We start from the raw sequence: 27672 nt of genomic DNA, 5'->3' as shown, positions 1-27672 counted from the left end.
CCCGGCATTACCCGGAATTGAAACAAAAAATCAAGTTTTGGTCTGAAAACATTTATTTGGCTTATAACGGAAAATTATGAAAATTGTAGTTTGCGGATCCACAAAATGCCTAGCGCAGGCCTGCCCAACGTCCGGCCCGTGGAACCATTTCATCCGGCCCGCGACGGCTTTTCAAAATAGTTCTATGACCGGCCCTGAAAGCTGTTTATGAAATACTCAATAAATAAATTGAGTGTAAAAATTTAAGATATAAACTTGAGAATCTCAAATTTTCAGATATTATAACAAAACATTTATTTGTTTTATTTTTGCTTTAAAGCCAAGGCAATGATGTAGAGCGAACAATTTGATTTTTTTTTTGCTTTAACATAGAATGCTGCTAATTCAACGTTTTTTTGGGTTTTGCCTTTGTATATTTTCAAATGATTTTTTTACATTTCAATATTCTTTATGTTTGAATTTAATTCTTATCATTTCTATATTTATTAAACATAAAAAAAGACACTAAATTTAAATTTGACTGTTTTTACTTCTTATTGAATTGTTACATTTTTAAGGATTTTGATTAAAATTTAGTATTCTTAAATGAGTAAGCAAAAATAATGTATTTTTTAGTACAAGTTTTTAATGATGGCAAATTAATTATATCGAAAATTAAGATCGCTTAAAATATTTATAAAATATTAAAAAATGTTTTAAAATGTGTCAAGAAATTAGCTGGGAAATTTTTTATAAACTTCAATTATTTCTTAGAAATTATACGAAAGACGAATTAAAAACTATCAGATATATATTTTTCTACCCTTCTTTTAATATCTTGTCTTTGAAATCATTTAATAATGTTTTTTAAATATTTGAACAAAGGTGCACAACAACTCAAAAAATGTTTTTTCGTAAAGAAAATTTGAATCCATATTTTGTTTCAATAAATTGAATCTTGTCTCGTTGATTTTTCAAACTACGCAACGACGATTTTTTTTAGTTAATGATATCAGGGTATTAAATTTTTATCGACAAAAACAATTTAAATAAAATTTTAACCAAAAATTAAATAAATCTTTGAAAGTTATCTCTTTTTTCTTTCTTAAAATCAAGATGTATGAATCTTATTTGCAACACTATTTTATTTACGTGTTTTCTTAGAAAAGCTAATAAAATAAATTTTATGAAAAAAAGTTTACTTTTTAAACTTTTACCAGCATAAGTACCGGCCCGCCACTGCTTCAGAAAAATCAGATCTGGCCCGCAAGGCCAAAAGGTTGGGCACCCCTGCTAGCGCTTTAATTATTTTCCATTAAAGTTTATTTATTTTTCTTAAAATTTACCTTTAATGATAATTTAAAACTAGAAAAAAATCATATTTAATTATATTTCATCAAACATCGGCTCCTGGAGTAAATCAGGACAATATTAACGAATTAAGACAGTTGTTTTAGCCAATATTTTTGCAAAACGTTCTGATAATCTTTTCAGTAAATTATTTTTGTATTTTTTTAGGTGAGTTGCTCTATCCTGCAACTTTTCGTGAATCTTTTTGTAGCATCTTAGACTATTTTCCGACCGAGTCACCTAGCCTAGTGGTAACGCTTCCGCCTTGTAAGCGGTAGATCGGGGTTCAAATCCCGGCTCGGACCAACACAACTGGTGATCGTTTCTTTCTGGATTCGATTGCTTAGTAAAGGGAAGGTAGTGCATCGTCACAAGCTGGACCTTATCAACGACACCTTAGGAAGGCGACCTATGGAATGTTAACATTAACCTTAACATGTTAACATTAGTTAAATTGAAAGCTGCCACTGAATTCGCTTTGTAAATGCCGGCCCCGATACTCTTCAAGGGTGTTCCCCTCAGGAACTGGGAAAGATTTACTTTACTTTTAGACTATTTTCACAAAAAAAATAACGAAAAAAATCGTGGGCTCACCTTTAAATTTGGTTTTCAAACTTAAAAATAATAAAAAAAAATCATAAAAGTGGCGTGTCTTTTTCTTTCAGTGTATTTTTTTTCGGAAAGCCCGACAGATTTCCCACAAGTTGGTCTTTCACAACTTTTTGATACGATGCAACAGCTTCGAGTTACAGCGATATTTAAAATACAAAATACAAAAAAATATTGAAAACACTTACGCCCTTCTTAACTGTAATTATCGAGTGCAACTGGCTCCAAATACACAAAAATGGCTTACATAAGCGTAGGATAACATGTCTACAAAATTTCATTGAAATCTGAGAGGATCGAGAAAAAAGTACCTAAAAAATTCCTGTTTTGGGCTGGAATTGCTCAATATGTTTTTAAACTAATTTAAAAACTGCTGTTTTGTTTAGATTATCACAAATTAACAGTATTCTAGCTAATTCTAGGTTTTAATGCTTGAAAAACATAAAAATAATTAAACGCAGATTTTAAAAATTTTCGAAACCCGAGATCCCGGGAATTCCCGGAATTTAAAAACACATTTTTCCGGTTTCCCGGGAAATTCAAAACCAGGAAAATTGGAAGCCCTAGACTTAAATTATTATCTGACACATTCGTTGCAACTTTCAGTTTCTTTGATAAGTACATAACAACAACATTAGTTTTTTTCCAAAAATCATTATTAAAGTTTCTGTGAATTTTGACATTTCTTGAAACAATAAAGGTTTTTTTTTAATTTTTCTCAGACATTTGTGACAGATTTTTTTTGCTGGTTTCTGTGAGATTTTTGTACACTTTTAAACAACAACAATTTTTTGAAAAAATAATTAGAAATTGAAAAAAAGTTTAAAAAATATTATTTAAGATTGTTTGAATTCTTCACATTTTTGAGAGTAATCTTTCTTCTGCCGCAGATAATTATTAACTGGGTGCAGAATAGTTGTCCGCAAAGCCGCCTCAATTTAGAACTGTCAAAGCGGAAACAAATTACTATTTGGAAAATGATGCCATGAATTTGCAAGTATTGTAATCGATCTATAATTTATTTTGTCAGGAATAAAAAAGTCGAGGGCGTCGAGCTTTTGAGTCAGTCTTAAGAAAAGGGATGAAATCGAGATTGTCTTAATTCGTTCGAATTTCTTGCAAATCAGTCAAGGGGGAAATCTATCGCAAAAGGTTGAGAAACACTGTTCTAGAAAGTTGTTGGGCTTGCCAACTGCAGCAACTTTGTTCAAGACTTCAAATTTTTATCTTGTAATCTACGCCTTCTATGACCAAATTTATAGAAAGCATCTGGGCAAACCTTCAAAAATCAGTTTTTTGAACGTGACAATTCAGCGTTAAGTCTAGTGAAAAGCTCTAAAGAGAGAAGAAGAGCTCTAAAAAACGAACATTTTTATTTGTTGACATGTCAATTTGGACTTAAGGGTCAAATGTTACAGTCAATTTAAAACATAAATAGCTCGAAAAGGCGCAAGCCCAATTTTAAGCACCAGGTTGCATCTTAACCACTTAATTTTGCGATCTGGACCACTGTACCTTGTGGTCTTGTAAGATCCTAGTTATTATTTTTAATTTGTCTTTGACCAATTATGTCAAACGTCCTTCTGGAAACCCGTTATGCCAAATGTCCATTATGCCAAATGGAGTACACTCTTAGTGAGAACTCACTCACAAATTTCTCTGGTCATCATAATTGGGAAAATCGAATGCTTTTTTCAAAGCTGGTTTTATTTTATAAATTTGTAAGCAATTTTTTTTCAAATTTAAAATTTAATCGACGATCAAGCTAAATTTCGCCACTTTCTCTTTTACAGATGGCAACAACTCATACAACAGCTCCTACAACAACTCGAGCTACAACAGCAGCTTCAACTCGTCCTCGGGCGGCAACAACAGCAGCAGCAGCAGCAGCAACAATTACAACAACTCCGGCAACAACAGCCGCGGCTCCGGCGGCGGCAATCTGAGCGTGTTTGAGCAGCTGAGCAGTCGCATCAACGAGTACCAGCAGCAGGTGATGAGCGACATCTCGCGGGACGCGTCCAGCTCGGGCGTGATGCTGCCGAATCCGTTTGCGAACCAGGTCCGGTACGATTACAACACCGGAGGTGGAGGAGGAGGAGGAGGTAACAGGCAGAATAACTATCAGAATCACCGCGGTGGGTACAACAATCAGCGGGGAGGTGGAAGAGGAGGTTATCAGAACAATAACCAGGGTGGGGGAGGAGGTTATGGAGGACAGAGGTTCAACAACAACGGTCAGGGTGGAGGCGGAGGTGGCAATAGGAACAACTTTGGGGCGAACCGTTTCAACAACAATCGGAGAAATTACTAGAATGTGCAGTTTCTAAATTTTCTGACTAGCGCACGGAATTGGTAGCGCAACATGTTCGCTATATTCCGTGAATTCCACAAATAATAACAAAATCATACATTAAACAACAAACAAAAATATGGAGAAATTTTAAGCCGCCCTCGAAACCCTGCAGAAGTGAGAGTGAGGTGGTTTTGACTAGCCAAGTAGAGCATTGACCTTTTCTATTATTTTTTTTTCTCTTAGCTCGTAAGGATAGCAGGATTTTTCTAGTAGAGAAAATGATGAAAACAAACATAACATAAGCGTGTTCAAAACATGAAGCATTGGCGAACAATTACTTAATTGTGTTTTGAATACTTTACTTTTGTGAGAAAAGTAAACTAATAGAGTGTACTACAAAAAAGATAAATATACTGCAACGAAGTTGCTACAAACTTCGAATATCTTTGTCATGTTTATTATCTTCAGAAACATACCGAATTACCTGACATCTGACATCAGTTGAACCTAATAAAGTGATGCAAATAATAGGATTTAGCTAATCCGCTTTCTTGTCAGCAGCAAAACGGATAAATTTAAACCCCTTCCAAGTCTTGCCGTGATGTAACGAAATGGTTTTCATCCCCTTTGCTAGCCAACAACAAGGCTAGCAAATTAGCCTGACCAATGGGATTTAGGAACGAGTTTGATTGGAGGAGGACGGATTTCCTGCGGATTTACAATGAAGTGTAGCAACGAACAGGTGAGTAAGTTGGGTTAACAAAGTTTAGGAAAGGCTATAAAATCACTCGAAAAATGAATTGAATAATGCCATCAAAAGTGCAGTGCTTCTGGGGACGCGCAGTCCTGTTTTTTCGCGATAATTTTCGTCTCTTTTGTGTCGCTGTTTGTGTGCATGGGTTGATTGGTTTTATGTGATTAGGTTTTATTTTTTTATGTTATTTTCTTTCTCCTTATTTCCGCAGTCTGATTTGCGATGCCTTTCCGTCGGGTCGCAGGAATTTCACGTTCGTCGTCGCTGTGCAATAACAACAAAACCTCATCATACCATTTCAGCTCGATAAACATCGTAACTCGTCGTTTGCTTCGTTAATCAGTACCCCACTAAACATCAATCGTGTAAAACTCGTAAAAACATCTCAATTTAAAAGTTACACTGTTAAATCCTTCATCATTTAATTACAAATGATTTTGGTTCTATCTTTCCACAGCCGGCTGTCTAAGATTAAACCATTTCAATTAAAAGTTAACAGCCGATAAACGGGAAACGTCGCATCCGATTGCTTGCCTTGAGAACAAAACATAACACCGTTCAACAAACACTATGATTTTGGGTCGCATCATCATCTTCTATGATGAATCCTGACCAAACACCCTATCCTACTAACAAATTTTCAGGTTCCTGGCGCTTGTGGGGTGTAAGCACAGAGTAAATCAGCTGCCCTAGTAGTAACCTGCGCTAACTAACATTCCCGTCCCTTAAAATCGAGATCTACAAACTGACATGGCGGGCGCCGTTGGTGGCCAATGACTGTGACCTTTTCGCAACTGATCTAGTTTAGCAATCATGGTGTTTTATCTTTTCGGAGCATTCATACATGCTGTTGACAAGGAAACACCACTAGATCGTCGAAGCCTAGGATCAGTAGTGCTGAAAGGATATTACTAGGGCGTCCAAATTTCCCGGGTTTTGAATTTCCCGGGAAACGGGAAAAATATTTTTAGAATCCGGAATTCCGGGATCCCGGAAAATTTTCGAAACAGTCATAAATTTTTTTTTCAAGCTTAAAATCAAAGAATGAGTTCAATCATATTAATTGGTGATAATGTACACTTCAATCTAAACAAGGACGACAGTTTTGAATTAGCTTAAATGAAATCAAAATCATTTTTTGTTCCTTGTTGCCCTTTGGATTTTAAATGAACTACAATGTGATTCAAGTTAATTAAACATATACAAATATATTTCTTTTCTTCTTGAAAAATTGCTTTGAAAATATCTAAAAAGAACAACAGTCTATGTTAAATTTTAGATACGTTAAAAGTTCATGTTTTATATAATACAAGTTTATGCAACACAAAAAAAACTTTTGCAAAAAACATATTTTAAAATAACCTTTAAGTTACTACTGCCAACTAGGAAAAAACAGAAATACAGTCGGAATAGGTTAGTAGATTTTAGAGCAATAAATTAAAAAATCGGTGTTCTGTGAAATTGTTTGGTTCTGATCCTGTTTAAACCAAAGTCATTCAGAACATCATGCAATGGCTTAATATCTGTCTTAACTTGTTTCATTTGTCCTGATTTGCCCCACATGCCAGTGTTTGATGAAAAATAATTTGATTGGATTTTTTTTCCAAATTTTAAATCATAAATTTCGACATCAGGGGTGACATTGGGTCTGGGGGTGAGATTGGGAATTGCTGAAATTTGTATGAGCCAATCTCACCCCAGACCCAACGTCACCCCTGATGACTGTTGACTGCGCTAGGCATTTTGCAGATAGGTTAGCAAAAATTTAAACAGTTTTTAAATAAACTAAATATGCTGCTGATATATGCCGAATACAAGTTATAATGCTTAATAGTAGTTTATGCAACAAGTTGCAAAAAGAGGATTTTTTCAGCACGAGTTTATCCAACGAGGTTCACCGAGTTGAATAAATACGAAGAGTGCTGAAAAAATCAAGTTTTGCAACGAGTTCCATACAACATTTTTTGCAATTCCAAAAAACAAACACTGAGTGAAATTTTATGTCAAATTTTAATGTATTTTGTCAATAAATCGTTTCGATCAAAAAAATGTTTTAAAATGTTACTTTTCGAAACAAGTGCTGAAAAGTTCAACTTTTCAGCACCGATTTGAGTGCTGAAAAGTAGAACTTTTCAGCATTTATTTTGAAAAATGTTGCTATTCGATTCTGTTATTTTTGGTACAGAAAAGTAGGCGATTTCGTCGTTCAAGAACGACAAGAAAAGTAAGTAGTTTCACGACGGAATTGCAAAAAAAAATATTATCGATCATAAGGTATTCAACTGTTCATCTATTTCCACATCCAAATCTGGATTTCCAGACCAAAATTTGTTTTTTTTGCCATTTGGAATGAATTAAAATATTTTTTTACATTTTGTCGGATTAGTGGCAGTGCGTGGCCGAATGGTTACGCTGTTCGCTTTGTAAGCGGATGATTCTGGGTTCGATTCCCATCTGCTGCAACCTTCCATCGGATGAGGAAGTAAAATGTCGGTCCCGGCCTTGGTTGTTAGGCCGTTAAGTCATTCCAGGTGTAGGAGTTGTCTCCATGCCAAAAGTACAAACAACACACCAAACCAAGCCTACTCCGGTGGAATCGCTGGCGGCGGTTGGACTCGCAATCCAAAGGTCGTCAGTTCAAACACTGGGGTGGAAGGTTCCTTGGAGTAAAAAGAGGTTTGGGTGCTCTCCCCATTCAAAGCCTTCGGACTCCTAGGTTCGAGCAGAAACTTGCAATAGAGATCACAAAAGACCCGGGGGTCGTTAATGTAGATGGTTTGATTTTTTTTTGATTCGGATTAGGGGTAAAACAGGTTTTCGCCTACTTGATACAGCATTTGACGTATTGATCACAGAATAAACCAAATCTAACTTTTTTTTTATCAAAAATGTTTTATTTAATTATCTTTCAAAATAAAATTTACAACTCCAATACTTCTAACCTGGGTGCTGAAAAGACAGAATGCGTAACGTGATTTCCGAATGATCCCCACTGCTCCTCACTAATACAACTGCACTAGAGCTGTAAACATAAACAAAGTAGAAGGCTTTGTTCAAGCTCAAGCGTGACATATTTTTTGCTGCTGAAGTGACTCGTTTTGAAACATTTTGGATCTAATGATATTAAAGTTTCCGTTGAAAAATTAAGTTCTTCGTGCTTTTTTGTTCGTAAACTAAATGGGCGGTTAAAAGAGTCCTTTTTTGTTTTCAACGTGATGAAATATTGAGTCAGAAGTGGGGGAATTTTGTGAATCAGAAAAGCAACCGGATGGAAGTTACGAGATTATGTATCTTTGAAGCGCAGTGATAATAAAGGAGTAAGAATATTCAATGTTATTTGGCAGGTGCCTTTCTCAGTTACTAATAATTCGTCGTAGCCAATTCTTAAACATAGGTTTTGAGTGAGACATAGCGCTAATGGAAATGTAAGCGACGAATTATGGCAATCTCGATTTCATCTCTTTTCTTAAGGCTGGCTCAAAAGCTCGACGCCCTCGACTTTTTTATTCCTGACAAAATAAACTATAGATCGATTACAATAATTGCCACTTCTTGGCATCATTTTTCAAACAGTAAATTGGTTCCGCTTTGACAGTTCTAAATTGAGGCCGCTTTGCGGACAACTATTCTGCACCCAGCTTCTAACTTACGTGAAATTGTCCGAGGATTCCGAATATGACAAAATTGAGACCAAAAGTGGCGCTTTGGCGGTCTACAGGGCAAAAACTAACGATGTAAAATGTTTGTTATAGAAAAATCGAAAAACTATGAGAAAAACTGCGATTGGCCAAAAAGTTAATAACGTAGGCTTATAGTCCATGAAATTACCTATCTTTTGACCTATGGGAGTATGGATGTTGGAGGCTGTTGCAAAAAGATATTGAGGTTAAAAAAAATAATTTAACAGTAATTTTCAAAAGCTATGAGAAAAAGTTAAACCAATCCTGGATGTCTATGGCTCATTTTGAAGTGCTTCAAAAGACCTTTCGAATGCATCTAAGAGAGTTGGAATTGGGTCCTAAAACGAAGCTTAGATTGCTGATATTATTGTTTACAGCGATAAAGCTTATTTTTCTGAGTACAATGACCCTTTGTACGACCACAAAGAGTTTAAAATGGATTTTTAAATCAATTTTCAAAATTTAACCTCTCGGTCCTTCTTGACAGAAAAGCTCCTACTTGACAGCTCGTTCCAAGGGGACCATAGTTGATCCATCGAAAAAATGTTGTCTTGCCAAAAAAAAATTTTGCATTAAAATGAAAAAAAGTGATCAGAAATGGTTTTTAATCGTGTTTTTTACCGTTGTACATAAAAATTGGCATAGGGCTTTAGTACCCAATTGAAGAAGCAATTTTGAGATTTTTTATGTTTTTTTTACCTCAAACTTCAAAGCCCGTTTCACCCCACTTCCCTTTGTCGTAGAGGGCTCATATTTGGCATGATTTCATCTCATGTATAGACAAACAAACGCTGAAAGTTTCATCCAAATCGGAGCACCTCGATACGACCTCTAGACCAAACCGAGCAATATTTACAAATACTGCCTCTTAATTTCCTATCTCTAGCCAAGTAGGCATTGCGTTTCCATCTGCCAAGATCTTCAATTTCTGATCTTTACTCCCATCCACCACCAATGAACTCTACAATCGATACCGCCGAGATGGCTCGCTTCACCTTGAACCTGGACCTGGATCCGTCCCCGTGGGTGCACCTGTGGCAAATGGTCCGCTTCTACTATGAGCACGATGATCAATTCCGTCTCAGTTGCAATATTTTTGCAATAGCTGTGATCACTTTCCTGGTGCTTCAACGATGGACCAGCAAAACCAGGAGTGCTTTCGAAGTTCTGGAATCGCGACTGGACGCGCTGAAAGTGGACATTCAGGAGCACAAGGTGAATCTTTGTGGTAAGAATATGTGAAGATTTAACAACATTTTTAAAATAATTCGAATTTGACAGGGTTCCTGAACTTTCTAAGCGTCCAAGGAAGGGTTGCCAGAAAACGAAGTTATCAAACCATAAATCAATCACGTGGACCGTTAAACAGTGTGAACAAATGAATAAGTTTAGTATGATTGACTTGAGCACAGAAGCATTTCCGCAACAAAGCCCCAGAACTGGGCACTTGAGTTCGCTCTAGAGCCCATATATTTTAGTTGCTGCTGCTGCTGCTGTGCACATGGTTCTGGAAGTCCAAACACATTTGACATTTTAAATGCTGCCTGCCAGATCACACAATTAATAACGCAAAATTCAAAACATATTCGACTTGACGTTTTCTGGGCCCACTCGAGAGCTCCGACAATATGACGTATGTGCCAGATGAACTAAATGTGCCCCCTCTTATTTAAACCGCGTTCGAGGCTCATAGTTTGTGCTTTTGTGTTATTTATGCTTGATTTGCTCCCTGCAGCCAGGAAGCAGTCGTCGGCAGGACCTCGTCGTCATCGTCCTCGTCTATTGGTTTATGGCTTCAGAGCCAGCCAGCCGTTCGTCATCGCGTTCCCCCTCTTGCGTTACTACTGGGTATTTCACCAGTTTTTTTTTGGTCCTCCTCCTCATTCTCCCTTCCGCAATGGAACCTCTTCCAATTTTATTTGGAGAGGGAGTTTGAGAAGGAGTGGCATATTGGTGGGGTGTGTGAACTGAAGAATTGTTGGCAGCGGGTTGGAGAGGGTGAGTGCGTGTTTGTGTGTTTATGTGTGTGGGTTTTTGAACAAAATTCCAACATATTTAGATCTCTAATGAAGCGTGAAGGGGTTGGCGAAGAGAACATGCCAAGTTTCATGGAGGTTAGTTTTAGGGACCCTGTTCGGAATGAAGCTAGTTTTCAACTACAGGCTTAGGCATAAAAGAAGTTGTTTGGCCAAACATTAAAACAAAATTTCTTTCGCAGAAAGCTTATTCAGTTTTGGTATATACAAATTCAAGAAATGATTTTCTGAAAGATTTTGGATCTTCGGTAATGTTGTAAATTGTTACACTCTAACACAAACCCAACGGAGCGTTTTTTGTTATTTCGTAACGCAAAATTTGGAATTTTCGGATTGCACCATTTATCGATGAGTTCTGCGGTTGCTAGGATTTAATTTGCCCCAAAATTCTTTCCGTATGTAAATATTTTTACTTTCTTAATATTTTTTCTTGGCGAATCGAAGCTATGACATTAGTACATAATACATTTTATTTTTTCATTAAATTGTTGTTAAAAATTAATTATTTGAGCAGTTCTCTACGAAATCGATCTTATTTTTGAATTTAATTTTTTGTATTTTTTAATCCGGCTGAAACTTTTTTGGTGCCTTTGGTGTGCCCAAAGAAGCCATTTTGCATCATTAGTTTGTCCATATTCCATACAAATTTGGCAGCTGTCCATACAAAAATGATATGTGAAAATTCAAAAATCTATATCTTTTGGAGGAATTTTTTGATCGATTTGTTGTCTTCGGCAAAGCTGTAGATATCTATAAGGAATACACTGAAAAAATGATACACGGTAAAACAATTGTGATTCTTAATTTATTTTTTTGTCACTAAAGCTTAATTTACAAAAAAAAAAAAACACAATTTTTATTTTTTTTTATATGTTTTAGAGGACATCAAATGCCAACTTTTCAGAAATTTCCAGGATGGGCAAAAAATCTTTGACCGAGTTATGATTTTTTGAATCAATACTGACTTTAAAAAAAAAACGAAATATTGGTCGCAAAAAATTTCAACTTCATTTTTCGATGTAAAATCAAATTTTCATTCAAAAAGTACTTTAGTGAAATTTTCATAGAGTGCACCGTTTTCAAGTTTAAGCCATTTTTAGGTAACTTTTTTGAAAATAGTCGCAGTTTTCCTTTTTTTAAAACTGGTGCACATGTTTGCTCAAGCTAGAAAAAAAAAATTTGAAAAGCTCAGAAAATTCTCTATATTTTACTTTTTTGAACTTTGTCTATACGACCCTTAGTTGCTGAGATATTGTCATGCAAAGGCTTAAAAAGCAGGAAAACTGATGTTTACCAAGTCTCACCCATTAGATCTAATGGTCAAGTCGATATATCAGAAACTAATGGTCCGATTTACAATATTAAAATATGAAACATTCGTGAAATGTTCCAATCTTTTCGAAAACAATATTTTTCAAAATTTTAAATCAACACTAACATTTCAAATGGGCCAAACTTACAATATTACGCCCTATTGACATGTTAGTCTTAATTTGAAATTTTGAAAATATTGTTTTCGAAAAGATTGGAAAATTTTACGAATGTTTTAAAAATTTGATGTTCCCTAAAACATATCAAAAAACAAAAAAAAATAAAAATAGTGTTTTTTTGCTAATCAAGTTTTAGAGACAAAAAAATAAATAAAAAATCATCAAATTTTATTTACCGTGTATCATTTTTTTTCAGTGTAGTCCATATCCATACCTACAACTTTGCCGAAGACACCAAATCGATCAAAAAAATCCTTCAAAAGATACAAAAATTTGAATTTTCATATATCATTTTGAATGGACAACTGCCAAATTTGTATGGAAATTTATATGGACAAACTAATGATGCAAAATGGCTTCTTTGGGCATTTTTTTTTGTTTGATTGCCATGAGTCCACTGCGACCATTTATTTGATCTATTGTCGACCTGCTGATCTATTTTTAGATCTGCAGAGGCTGCCAATTTGCTGTTCTTGGGCATTTGGGGAACAAAGCACACGCGCTATTGTTGAGCAAGTGTGTTGATCTGTCCACACGCCGTAACATTTTTTTCCTTTCCTCTGTGCTGTTGTACTTTCCATATGTGTCGCTAGAACTGTAGTGCACTTTTTTATTACGCTACTTAGGATGTGTTCCCAGTGCAATCCCAAAAGCCCGTTTTTTTGTCCCTCCAATCACATTTTGCGGTTGGGCCCAGCGCACTCCGCAGATGCAAATATACAGAGCACAGCCGGTCCTCGAAACATGTGAAAAGTACGAGGAAAGGTGGTGCCAAGCCATGTGGGTTTCAAACCACGACCTTCCGTTTATCAAACGAAACCTGTAACCAATAGACCACAGGAGCTCGGCTTCTTTGGGCATACCGAAGGCACTAAAAAAGTTTCAGTCGAATTATATAAAAATACAAAAAAAAATCGAATGAACGAAATCTCAGAGAATTGCTCATTTACTCTTTACAATAAATATAATTTAAAGTGTAAAAGTATTTTTTTTTTGAAAATATCGACCAGTCTATTCCTACCAAGAGCAGAAATAATGGCAATTTCTAGAGTTTGTTTTTTAAAGGTCCTATAAGCTCTTGTTTTTTTTTTGTTAATAGGATCTTTTTTGCCTTCCTCACCTCACTGAGGCAAGGCTATAAAATCACTCGAAAAATGAACTTCTTAAATACACCTCCTAGATATACCTTCACGTATACCTATCGACACAGAATCAAATTCTGAACAAATGTCTGTGGGGATGTGTGTAGACACGATTTTTTCCACACGATTATCTCAGAACTGGCTGAACCGATTTTAGCCGGATCCGCCTTATTCTGTTCGTTTTGGGGTCCCCTAAGACCCTATTAAATTTTATTTTGTTTAGTAAAGTATTTAAAAAGTTATGCCAAGAAAAAGATTTTTGTAGGGGTGATTTTTTGCCTAACCTCAAAAGGCCGGGTCTTTTTGTTTACGTGCGAGAGTTGCGGCAGATGCGAAACACCCGGTTGCCACATTGCTTCAAATGAGAGTTTGCATGTTTTCTGGAAAAGTCTATATCAGATATATATTTTTTTCATAAACTTATTTTCATTATTACTTTGTAAATGTGAGGAAGGCACCACCCACCTAATGGTGGATTAAAAAACGTTTAAAAAAAAAGATTTGTTAAAATGTTTCATGCAATTATCGCCCGTCGTTCAGATGGATAGATATTCAGCTTTATCATATTGAGAATATTCGTAACGATTTGTAATTAGGTCATGAAAACATGTTAATAGCTGGAACTGATTATTTTACTATTTTATATCATAATTGAGCTTTTTATAATGCAATGGTGTCAACAATATTTTAATATTTAAACTTGTTTTTGACTGGTCACAGAAAATACATTTCCAAATTAAAAAAAAATCATTTTTTTTTGTGGTGGGTTGACATCTATTTTGATTTATTTATCAAGAAATTACATTATAATTGTTTATCTTTTTGAAGATTTTTATTCTTGCGTTGTGAATTATTTAGTTATACTTATGCTCAATCTACTTATTTATTTTTTATTTTTTCTTAAATAACAAATTTGAAAAAAAAAATATTTTTATAAAAATATCTCAAAAATGAATCTTTATATCAGGTCATATAAATAATTCACAAATTAACCTTTGCATCCAATAAATTTTTTTTCTAATCTGAACGGTTTTCCCTAAATCATACATCACATACAAAAAAAGAAAAGAAAAAAATACCAAGAAGCACATACAAAAAAAAAACGGCAGCAGCACATACGCTCTCTGTTCCTCTCTCCCTCATCAATTGTTTTTCCTTCATTGATTGTTCGATCATAAGTGGCCACTTGAGATTTTGTTTTTCAAGGAGATTCCTTTCTTTTGCTGTTGCTGCTTTTATGGTGTGCTGCGCAAGCATTCGCCAACAGCCAGCAGCAGGGGTTTCTCCTGAAAAGGCTCTTGTTTTCCGCACCACGGCTGTTGGCCTGATTTTTTTTTTCTTTTTTTTATTTTTGTTAAAAATTATGGAATTTGTTTTAGGCAGTTAGGTATTTGTTTGTGATTTATGTTAACATTAAAAATGGGCTTTTTAAACTACTGACTTTTTATTAAATACTTATAAAATTTACTTTCAAAAACGTTGGCATTCTCGATTGCGAGATTCTTACTCGAAACTAATGGTACGCACTCGTCGGTGTCAGTTTTGGTTCAATCGAACGTCATCTGTAAGTGTGCTTGGAACTCGCATGAAACTGAAAAAATATCGAGTGCGGTACTAGAGTTTCAGTTCCAAGATGGCGGCGAAACTCGTGCGGAACTAGCGCGAGTTTCTTCAAAGAAACACTTTGACAGCTCTGAGTGCGGCACTCAGTGTGGAACTAGCCATCAAACGAACGTACCATAAGTGTCCGAAGGTCTAATTAGTGAGGTAATTGCAAACCTCATTTTTCACCTTAGCTTCAACCCACCGCGGGATTCGAATTGACGATCTTTGGATTGTAATTCCATAATCCATTTATTTTAAATGACAACCAACATTATGCAGTGGTACCAACATTACAAAAACGCCAATTAACGCCATCTTGGCTTAAAAATTTGGATAGGAACTTATAATCTTTGAAATACCACAAAAAACTGAAATACCACATGTTTTCCAAATTTGAGTCTGGATCAAAAATCATCATCTCATTTCGTCGCCTTCGTGCTAACTTGTCGTACGTGCATTTTGGGCCAAATTGAGTTAAAAACGCCATTTTGTGCTGCTCACAATGCCGCACCTTTTGACCTTCACAGATCCCCAAAATTCGGTTTCAATCCTGAGATATCCAACGAAATCCGAAAAAAACTCCGTGCATTTTTGTCACTTTACTTATGAACGTAGTTTCAATCTTGTCGTGCTATCTTGTCAATCCATGAAAATTGATACTGGCCAAAGGAATTTCAGGTCAGAACGCGTTTGACGCACGTTCAAGTTAGACTACCGTAAATCTTTGTAATTATAACTCGGCACTCCAGCAACCAACTTTAACCAAACTTCGGGACAATGCACAGAATGGTCAGCCAAACAAAACGTGTTTGTTATTGTTAACATTGCGTGCTTTCGTTTTTGTTTATTCAAGGTCAAACATTAAAACGCGTTTTTCTCGGAACGTCGAAATGGCGTGTGCGACAAGATAGCACGACGACGTCGATTTGTTTCATTTAGAATATGTCGGTAGGGGAGAGTGAGGAGACTTGATCCCAAGCCTGTATCTCGTCAGCATGTGGGTAAAACAATTAGCTTTGTTCTAGAAAGTTGTGCGAAATTGACGAAAACTTATTGTAGAAAACAAAGAAAAAAAAATGTTTAGATTGAGTTACACACATTTTTCTAAAAAGCAAAAAACTTCCAAGAGATCTTTTTTCTTTGTTTTGATAAGTATTGAAAACACTCAAAAATTATTTAAAAAAATATGTTTTATACATGAATTGTTTGATAAATATATCAACTCCAAAACCCTTACGCATTTGACGTTAAATTTATCGTCATACTATTTTTACAATCAATTGTTTAAAAAAGTGCGTTTAGGGAGACTTGATCCCTGCATTTTTACAGTCACTCGAATCAGCCTCAAGATTAAATAATTGGGCTGGGGTTTCGTACATAGTTTCCTTTAGTATAGTTGTACATAATTTTTGTATTACATTTTCGGGTGTTGTCGAATGTAATGCAATTATTAATATTGACAAGAAAAGTGTTTGGGGCGTTATCTAATCACAAGACTTTCCAGCATGCTTTCATCGGACTGGCTGCGTTTGTGTTAGATTAGATTAGATTAGATTAGATTAGATTAGATTAGATTAGATTAGATTAGATTAGATTTAGTATAGTTGTACATAACTTATTGCAGTTTGAACCATTTTTTGTAAACATGCTCAATTGGGTCCTAAAATGAAGCTTAGATTGCTGATATTATTGTTCACAGCGATAAAGCTTATTTTTCTGAGTACAATGACCCTTTGTACGACCACAAAGAGTTTAAAATGGATTTTTAAATCAATTTTGAAAAATTAACCTCGCGGTCCTTCTTGACAGAAAAGCTCCTACTTGACAGCTCGTTCCAAGGGGACCATAGTTGATCCATCGAAAAAATGTTGTCTTGTCAATTTTTTTTTGCATTAAAATGAAAAAAAGTGATCAGAAATGGTTTTAATTGTGTTTTTTACAGTTGTACATAAAAATTGGCATAGGGCTTTAGTACCCAATTTTGGTCTAAAAAAGAAAATTTCAAGTTTTTAAATATTTTGCATGCTAAACTTGTTATATTTTGAACATAAACGCACAGGTTTAATGTGAAATTGCTGTGACTTATAGAAAATTAACAGTTTGGATGAATAAGAAACATTTTGCATAAGATTTCTTAAAAATGTTGAAAGGGGGATCAATTACCCCCAAGATTTTGAAAATGCCGGTTTAAAATATTTTTTTTAAACGCGTGGTATGATTCTAAGAGTTTGTCTTATGAAATACCCTTATCAGCCAAACATAGTTGAATGTTTAAGCTTTGAATTCATGCAAAAAGTTCATAGCTTTGTGAGAAATTGACAGAATTATGTGCGATACAAAAAAAGGGGATCAAGTCTCCCCACTCTCCCCCAAAATATTTTTTTCACAAATAAGATTGATTACTACACTCAACCCCCAGTGGTTGGTCACTTTTTCGTTTGACACTTTTTTAGTTTGTACCCCGTTGGTTGGTCAAAGTCAAACTAAAAAGTGACGAACTGTCACTTTTTACACGGCGCTCACGCGCACTATCAAAACAAACGTTTGGTAGTGTGTGTGAACTCCGTGTAAGAGGGGTGTCAAACTAAAAAGTGACCCCGTTCGTTTGACAACAGTTGGTGTCAAACCAACGGGGTTTGAGTGTATTTATCAGCTCAAAGTGTATCCTAATTGAAATAAATAAAACTAGACATTTAATTGACGGTTAAATCAATCCGGAACAATCCAATCAAATCAAATCAATCCACTAAACATCTCTGAAACTCAGAATTTTCTCATCAACCATTTAGCGCCAACAATTGAACAATTTGTCGAACCCCGTCGAAAAGTGGTCCCGCGTATTGTGTAACAATACAATTACTTCATTGTTCTCCCTGACCACCATAAAACTGATGTATAAACATATCTGTCCACCGTCGGTGGTCTCTCCGTGTCTCAAAAGACTTCTTGTAATTCTTGAGAAAACGCCTAGGGACACATACAGAAACCTAGAACCGATCGCCTCCAGCGCCCAAAATCGGAAGCGCCAAGCCCAGCCTCGGGGGGTCCGTTCGCCGAGTGCATTGTTCCGCTCAAACCCTCATTTGTCGAAGAAATCGCGAAGAATAGACCTGCAGTCTCAGCTGGAAGAGGGCAGCAAATGTCGTGTGACTGCCCAGTGGGATGTCCCCGGAAAAATCTTCACGCTGGAATCGATTCTGCGGCGCGTCTTGCTCGATTTCAAGAACGCACCCCACTCTGCCAACTCTAGAACGCGCCCGCCGCGGGAGGGCTTTCTTTGACGGCGACGGAAGAAATTAAGGGACCACTCCCCGGGGGCTGGTTCGTTTTGACGCGCAGGATTTGGGTTTTTTCTTTACTTTTCTTTGCCATACAACCGGTCTTACAAATTTGTGGGGTAGTCTAACAATCAAATGGATCGTTAAGTGCACATCAAAATGCCAATTTGTGCGTTAATTTGGTTGTCGAACCTTGTATGGGGTAATTATTGTTTGTGTGAATTAAATTTGAATAGTTTTGATTATTCATATTTTTTAAATACAGAGAATTCGTTCAGTAGTTTTCAAGATATTGCCAAACAAGTAATCGTCGGGCAAAAAAGGTTTTTTACTTGATTTCTAATTAATTAGTTTTGAAAATATTTAATCTGTGAATGTTAAATGAAAACGGTTTAATACATAAGTACAATTATGCTAATGTAAAAAATTAGCAAAATATCTATGAATCTACAAAAAAAAAATCCTGAAGGTTAACGTCATTTTCTTATCACATTGGTAAAAAAATTCAGCATTTATAAGAGGCCCTTTTGATTAGAAATGCATAAATAAATGTTACACAATTTATTCAAAATTCTGTTGACAACCGTTCTTAATGTAGAAAAAAAAAAAATAAAAAAATGACCCTTTATAATACTGAAACAATCTGATTGTAAAAGTAGTCAAACAGCAATTCCATTTAAAAAGAGCCTAGAACGAAAAAAAAGTTCGTTCAAAAAAGCATATCTCCGCGTCAATTCATCCGATTTTAGCTGTTAGATGCAAAAGCAAGGTGATTAGTTTGGCTCACCGACGGTCGGTGTTTGGCTATTCTTCATGTAAACTAATGTCAAAAACATAAACAATGACTTTTAAATAGAGAGCCTATAGAGTAATCTACGTGCGTATGTATTGCGTGTACGTACACGAAAATAAAGTGAGGTTAAATTTTGTCAGGAAGCAAAATCAAATGGTGCGCTAGTGTGCGTACGCGAAACGTCATAAAGCTCTATAGAGTTATCTACGTGCGCATGTATTGCGTGTACGTACACGAAAAAGATTGAGGTTAAATTTTGTCCGCCCAGCAAAATCAAATGGTGCGCTAGTGTGTGTACGCGAAACGTCATAAAGCTCTATATGGAGAGGCGAAATGTCACTCTCAGGGTTCCAATCGAACTGTCAAATCGGGGTTCCAATCGAGCAACAAGATCATGCAAGAACAAGGTTGGAATCAATTTAAAATAGTTTTGGCAAGAAACGAGATTTATAACTATTAGGGGGACAGGGGGTAATATGCACCCCCTAAGGGAAAACTGTGATTTCTCATCCATAACAACATTTCTGTGAAAGAATTTCGTTAGATGTTCATAAATAAATATTACTTAACGTCATCCAAGTGAAAAAAGTCTTTGAAAACCTCAACATTGTTTAAAAATAGCAGATTTCTAAAAATATTTTTGATTCATTTCAAACAACCATGCGGGGCAATATGCACCGCAACATTGTTGCAAAATGCACTACAACAACGGGGCAAAATGCACCACAACATGAGGAAAAATGCACCGGGTAAAAGCAGTTTTCACTAGTCACCACTAGATGACACCGCTGTTTTTACAAAGGAGCTTCACAGCGGTGCATTTTGCCCCGACCACGCTTTTTGCAGAAAATTTAATTAAAAATGCATTTTTTGATACTTTTGAACTCATCTATCTACAGAATAATGAAGATTATGGCAAAACAAATATGTCTCAACACCGAGGGGGATGACACTCCCGAGATGAGCTTGCGATTCAACTGCGATGACCTTCGATGAACGCGATCTGCCACGATTGCCAAGAATGACCGCGATCTGGCACGATTTCATCGCGATGTGAGCGCGATGTAGAAAAATCGCGCGATGTGAGCTTTACACTGCTCGAATCAGTTTGACAGCAACCAAATGACAGGTCTTGCTGAAATTAGATTCGAGCAGTGGAAGAGAAAATCAAAACAAAATACAAAACACGTGGAAAAAGTGGCTGTTGGAGGATAAATTTTCTACTGGATTATAAAAACCTGGTCCGTCCAAAGTTTCTCGTTCATCAAGAACGAGACCGGAAGCCCGCCATAAGGGAGAAGGACGGCGGCTGCGAGAATTTTCGCCGAAGAGAATTCCAAGCCGGAATAACTCTGTGAAAGGCGAGGAAATCACCGCTGTCAATTCGCCAGCTTCTGTCGATGGTTTTGCATTTACGCCGGCGGCCACGACCGCAACCAGTACGGCCACGAGCAGTGCCACGAGGTGCCAGAGCAGAAGGTTTCCGATGGAAGTAGCAGCCAGGCCAGAAGCAGCTCGAGCTCGAGTGGTAAAGGTGGAGGCAACACCACGACAACGAACAGTAGCAACAACAGAAGTGGTCCGGCTATACCGCTTGGAGCAGCTTGGAGACAACCGAAACTGCCGCCACAACGACCGCCGCCGAAGAAGACCAAGCCGGAATGACCCCTGTGCATGGCGAGGAGGTCGCCGCTGTCGATTCGCCAGCCGAACGACATCCCATGTCGACGCCCCAGATGAGGTTCCTGTGCCGGAAGTCGTCGCGGAAATCGCAGTCTTCGAGCCCAAATCCAACCCGATCCCCTGCCTTCCATGCCTCCTTCCCCCAGGTTATGGTGTTCGCAGAAGCATCCATGTCCCAGACCAGTACCAAATCCAAGCCTAAGGTGGCGACAGCGACCAACACAATATGGTTCCTACGTCGTCACATCAGTGTCGGCGAACGTCATCCAGACTACGAACCACCTAATCAGTTAGCTGGACGCACAATCGCTCGAGCCGGCCGGTAGTATCGGTGGTTTTGCATCCACGCCGGCGGCCACGAGCAGTGCCCCACGAGGTACCAGAGCAGAAGGTTTCCGATGGAACTAGCAGTGTTATCTCGGAAAGAAGCAGCCCGGCCAGAAGCAGCCCGGCCAGAAGCAGCACGAGCTCGAGTGGCGGAGGTGGAGGCAACACAACCAGTATCAACAACAGAAGTGGTTCGACTGTACCGCTTGGAGCAGCTGTAACGGTGGCCACGGCTAGTGGAAATAGCAGCAGCATCAATTCCGAGCACGAGAACCTGCCCAACCACCTGGCCCTGAAGATGCTTTGCAACCAAAATGGCCTGCAGAGGATCGCGCAACAGTTCATGATGAACCCTCTCAGGTCCCCAACGCTCAGTCATTGCCACCGCCCAGTGGTAAAGGACTGCCCAACATTGAGGACTCACACATGCTCTGTCGCTGCGAGCCCGGCACCACTTGACTGTCGTAATTAACATTCTCGCTCTTCTTGTTTGCACACTTTTCAGACGCCGAAATGGTCGATCTGTTGCGAATCTTCTGCGAGGTCATGCACGAATTCTGGTCGGACCTACTGCCCACACCCACGCGAGTTTGTCCAGTTTTTTGCACCAGCACGTGTCCAATATCATTCAGCACAAGGCTGGAGCGCACGACATGAAGAACGAGTCGGAGAACGAAACCATGTCGAAGTGCATCGGCGAAATCTACCCTATCTGAACTAGTCGCTCGGGACGCTCAACCCGGGGGACGTTTTGGTGGTGGCGCCGGACGACATCCCGATTGCCCTGCAGGTAAGCAAGTTAACAGAGTAATTATCTTGCTAAATCTAAAAACGACTCTTTAAAAATCATCAGGAAATAGCGGGTAATCTCAGCTGTATGCGTACGCGTACGTAAACCTAATCGGCATGAACTCGTTCTGCAAGACACGATGGTCCGGCAACCAGAACCAGCTGGTGACGTCAGGGAAGTCGTCGCCAATCGAAGACGACCGGGCCGACGCCGAAGAGTGTGATTTTCGGCAGGCAGCGGCCGCGGCTGGCCATCTGATACATTTGACCCGAACTATCAGATCTCGGACAAGCTTCAGCTGCGGAGTCGCTCGAGAGGATGGTTCGTCGGAGGTGGCGGACGGCTCGCGGGAAACCATCTACGAGAGGTTTGAGTGAATCGCCGAGGTACAAGTACAAGTACAAGTGATCGGCCAAGAATTGCCGTTGCCGACCCAGTGGAATCGGTTTGATACCACAGGAAAGGTTTGACCATCCAGGAAGACACCAGTTTGGAGCAGCAGCCGCGCATTCAGTAGAAACTTGAGGTATCAGGTTGTTCAGGTTCAGGCTCACGCAGCGCGGCAACACCGTCTACACGGAGGCAGTCTTCCAGAGCTTCTCCTGCGACCTTCTCCACTACCTCAAAGCATTCCCCGAAAGGTGCCGCGAAATCTGGGTCAAATTTGGCACTCAACTCATTTCCCAAGGCTTACTTACCAAAGAGGACAAACGACTGTTTATGAAAAATCATTGCAAACAGAAGAAGCTCCTCCAGTCGTAGAAGATGGACTTAAATGGGACCGAACGCGTTCACCATCGACCGGATGTCGACAAGATGGCCGTCTTGTATGCCATTCTGAACGAGATGGTAGGTCTTACCTGTAACATCCTGGCGCAAATCTATACCATGACTTCAACCTGATTCATTTCATGTTCAGATCACTTCCGACGAGGGAATCATCATGAATAGCAACGCCCGAATACTGTGCACCGTCGGGATGGAATAAATCGCTAACATCGGCAAGAAGGTCGGCTTCAACGTGAAATAATATCTGTGCGATTCCTTTTAAATTCGTGTATTTATTAAGTCAACTTGTTATTATTATTTATTTTCAATAAATATTGCGGTCCGTGATCCCGTGCTATCACGAGGACGCCACTCTGGAGGGCCAGGTCGGCTTTAGTCGTCTCTGATGGCCCGCTTCGCTCTCCGCTGCCGGGGGCTCTGCTTGTGGGACATTTTGTCACCGTTTAAAGGAGTTTTGGATTTTGTTGAGCGTCTCCGCGGCAATCCACTACGAAGACGTCCATGGGGTTGGTGGTTCCGATTTCTTGGGCATCGTCGGCGATTGCTTGCGCTTGTCGTTGTTTTTCAATATCCCTCACTCCTCCTTCTCCTCCAGACTGACCACGGAAATCTGCAGCGCAACCCTCACGCGTCCTGTTTCCCACGTTGAAGCCCGTCTGGTGGCAAAAGTTCGCTCCCTCGGTGCCAGAGACCTCCTCCAGCTTATTGTCTCGCTTGCCATGCTACTTGCGGCACACAAAGCTGGCCATTTTCAGCGGGACGCAGATCACGCGCCAATCGTTCGGCCTTTTGAAGTAGATGACGTACTTGGGCAGCCCGCCGATTCCGTGCTCGTTCTCCAGCTCGTACAGGTGCTCCTTACTGGGGCAAAAGTACACCTCGACTCGATTCTGGACGGCCTTTTCCACGATGGCCCGTGCCGACCACCAACGGTTCGCGTAGTAAAGCACCTTGTTGATGAACTCCGCGGCGACGTAAGCTTTGGCCTTTTCAAAGCGCTTGGCCACGTCTTCGACGTCGTCCGCCGTCGCATTCCAAGCCGGATTGAAGTGCCTCACGCGGGTACTCGTGTACTTGGGCACACCCTAAAACATCGGAACGCCGTTATCAATTCCATCCAACTCAGCGATCAACGTGTCGTACAACTTGCGATAAACCCCACGAACCGACTCCTCCTCCGGATTCGCAATCGAGTTCCACTCCAAAATCTTCCGAATCACTTCCTCCCCAAAGCAGGTATCAACCCAGTTGAACTCAACCGAATCTCCCGCTTTACCTTAACCTCCGGCCTCAGCGAGTTCAGCGTCTCCTGAAAACTCGCCTGGTGATGATCGTACCGGTTCTTTGCCGGGTCAAACACCGCCTTACGAACCAAGGAACCGCTGGCCGAGGAAGAGCAGCTGCACGACGACTGCGGCCAGGAACACGTACAGGAAGAACGTTTCGCCGTCCAGGCCTTCGTCGACCTTGATGATCGAGACGGTATCCGCTGGCGTCGCGGTAGTTCAACGCAATGTTAAGCCCGAACGGACGTCCGGCGAATGATTCTGACGGAAACGAGTACGAAATGTCGCCTCGTGGCCAAGCTTGATTTCGCGGTTGTTCGCGATGGCCCAGAAGTTTTGGAGTAAGTAGTTGAAGTCCATCGGATAGCGAAACAAAGCCTGGACGGTTTCCATGATGAAATCATTGCTTCCTTTGTTGTCGAATCCGACCAGGAACTCAAATGGGTAGCCGGCCGGAAGCTCGAACTGCGAATCAGATTCAACCGAGTGCAGCGGACTGGTAAACAACAGGAACGTATCAGCGTCGCGAGAGTTCGTCGTTTCCGGCTAATCGTCCGTTTCCTCAGCCTGGCCCGTCAACGACGCGTCCTCTCCTTCAACCTCCACGTTCAACTCATCCTCCGCGGCGGAGTGGGCCATCAACCGGGAACCACCGTCCACGGTAAGCAGAACCAGCAGGGCAAAAATCAACAGACTCTTCATTTTCACTCGAATCCGAATCCACATTCGTTGTTTATTTTTATTTTTGACTGCTCGAATACATCAAAATAAACATTTTACAGTGCGGCTAGTTTCACAGAAAACTGCAAGAAAGAATATTTCATGGCAACCCTGACTGCTTGAACAAAAATTTTCATTCGAGCACGATCTGACCACGATGAGCACGATGGGCGCGATCTGGCGCGATTTGCCGCGATGAGCAAAAAACAACCACGATGAAGGGGCGATGAGCGAATAAGGTGGAATTTGATGCGATTTGGTGCGATTTTAACCAAATCGCGAAGTGTCATCCCCCTCGCTCAACACTTACAATAACAATAAATGCTTTTTATACTGTGCAAAAATCATAATGAAAGTTCAATGAAAATTAGATGAAAACACAACAATTTAACGTTTTGCAAATAACTTAAGCTGTTTTTAAACCACGATGCTCAAATTTTTCTAGCATGGTTTAGCAGTGTTAAGCTTACAATTTCTATGATTTTTTACCCGGAAAATTCTTCCAAATGCCGAGAAATGCAGGGGGTGCATTTTGCCCCGGGGGTGCATATTACCCCCTCTCCCCCTAAATCTGAAACTCTGAAAAATCCTGGAGAAAATCACTTCCTTTTCAGCTGAAAACAGAAATGTTATGACAAGGACCTTTCAGAATTTTCCCCAGCAACAACCAGATTGCTATGATTTGTTTGGCGGGTTTAAAAAGTCCTCCATGTCAAACGGTGGGGTATAAAAGTCATTGTTTTTGTTTTAGAAAGAAGTTTTAAAAATCTAGCTTAACATTTGAAAAAGTCGTATGAAAACTTAAAATAACGTTTTGAACGTGTCTTTACCAAAGAGCATAAGTCTGAAAATATTTTTATCGGATTCCTCGGAATATTTCACATAACATTTAAAAAAAATGGCGATGTCGAACCGTATGTTTCCGAGGTATGATTTTTGGAAAATAAAAACAGAGTTTTTCGACGCGTCACTAAAACTGCGATAACTTAAAAATTTCAGCAATGACCTATCCACATTAGGGTACCTTTATTTGTAATTAAAATACGCAACTTAAGATTCGATTTCCAATGTGAAAAAGTTAGGATTTTTTTGAAATTTTCCAGTCTTTCGAACAAATATGATTTTCAAATTTTCTTCTTCAAACATGACATTTGAAAAGGGGGCAAAATTTGTATTTTACTAGTCGTTTCCAATTATTGTTCCTGGTTGTGAAACTATGAAAATATTATTATTCGAGAGATTGATTTCACTAAGATTTCATTAGAAACATTGGAAATTCTTGAGAATAACCTCAGTTTTTTGGATTTTGTTATTCATAAATGGGCATACAAGAACACTTTTTTCCTAGCAGTTATTTCTACCTGTCTTGAAGGCGGTGCATTTTATTGAAATAAACATAAAGTTTATTTTCGATTTCAAATTTAGTTTTCATTTTAAAAATGATTTGTAAACTCAAACCCCGATGGTTTGAAACCAACTTTTGTCAAACAAACGGGGTTACTTTTTAGTTTGACACCCCTTTTACACGGAGTTCACACACACTACCAAACGTTTATTTTGATAGTGTGCATGAGCGCCGTGTAAAAAGTGACAGTTCGTCACTTTTTAGTTTGACTTTGACCAACCAACGGGGTACAAACTAAAAAAGTGTCAAACGAAAAAGTGACCAACCACTGGGGGTACACCACAATATTCCTCTAATTGGTCGCAGTGGTATCAAGGCTCAAAAAAAAAAAAAAAAAAAAAAAACCACTGGGGGTTGAGTGTATTTTAAATATCATTTTTTTTAAATATAATCATAACCCCCTTTTGAAACTATTCTACATATCTCTGATTAGTTTGCAACATGTCGTAACAACCATCGCACACGATGAAACTTATTTGATTTTTATTTCTCTGAATCAAATCAGATTTCCATTGTTTTTCAGTAAAGAGGACGCGCAAATGAATAATTCCAAGCATTTTTTATTTTGATTATTCGTAAATTGATCGAGAACCGATCAAAAAAATGGCTTTGTTTACAACTGGACCTTTTGAAAACTAACACGATATATAAAGAAATCAATGAACGGAATTTTCCTTATCAGAGAGATCAAAATAAATGAGTCCAGCCATTTTTTGCATGAAATCAGTGTGTTTTCATGCGCTCGACTAATCAACACAACTTCGACATTTGCTGTGCTGCTAGTTTCATGTCAACAGTGAATGCAGCGATGCCAGTTTAATCATTTGGAACAAATATCTTTCACATAACTTAATGCATTGTAGAACAAAAAATAAAACTTTGAAAAATGTGGTAATCTGGAAAATTAAGTACATTTAGTATTTATAATTGATAAATTTACAAAAAAAAACTCTTAAAAATGTACACAAAAAACTCAAAAATTTCTTTCACTTCCTGCAGGTGAATGGCAAAATGGAAAATGTACTGTCCAATGAAAATAAATAAATTTTGACAAATCCCCTGCGTCCACTGGCGTGAAAGCAAACGATATTGAAAAATAACAAATTTCCCAGTTGATACAACGGGGGACAAAATATCCACCTTAAAAATAAGACAGAATTCGAAAAAGGGACAAAGCACACACAGAAATGAAGTTTATTTTGCTGGCCCGTTTTCAAAGTTCTGACCAATCTCTCACGAAAGGGATGCTGCCCCGAGTAAACCTCAAACTTGGCGAGAAAACGAGAAAAAGAAAGGGAAAAACTCTATTATGGACAGTGGACGACACAGAGCAGCGAAGAGAGATGATGGACGGAAAAGGCCGAATGAAAAAATAATAAAATTAAAGCAGCAAAACGTTTAAACCGCATGAAGATATGGTCATTCGGAGATGAGACGAACAAGAGAAGCGATGAAAAAAACGGCCAGCAATATTATTTCGATAATGTTGTGATTCAAAATATTTAGATTACAAATGAAGGTTTTTTTTTCGGGCTTTGTGCTGCCGTTGATGGACGTTTTCGGCCTTCAATTCTCATTAAACACTTGGTCCGACAAGGTGAATGTCAGCAAACAACTTTATTAAGTTTGACGAAAAGCTTGGAAAAAGCTAGAACAAAAC

General features: G+C 38.6%; 1 protein-coding gene and 1 pseudogene across 1 annotated transcript in view; one reads left to right on the top strand and one right to left on the bottom strand.

Moving 5' to 3' along the window:
* LOC6047830 (5'-3' exoribonuclease 2 homolog) overlaps positions 1–4637 on the top strand; it is a 38781-nt gene extending 34144 nt beyond the window's left edge. The window contains 1 exon segment of the mRNA XM_038260886.1: positions 3732–4637. Coding sequence (XP_038116814.1) covers positions 3732–4252 — 521 coding nt within the window. The 3' untranslated portion in view covers positions 4253–4637.
* An 18538-nt stretch (positions 4638–23175) lies between these two features.
* On the bottom strand, positions 23176–24589 carry LOC6047849 (annotated as a pseudogene).
* Positions 24590–27672: the final 3083 nt, after the last annotated feature.

This window comes from Culex quinquefasciatus, chromosome 1 (genome assembly GCF_015732765.1).
Source record: "Culex quinquefasciatus strain JHB chromosome 1, VPISU_Cqui_1.0_pri_paternal, whole genome shotgun sequence".
Classification (NCBI taxonomy): Eukaryota; Metazoa; Arthropoda; class Insecta; order Diptera; family Culicidae; genus Culex; species Culex quinquefasciatus.
This window is presented reverse-complemented; position numbering and strand designations above follow the sequence as displayed.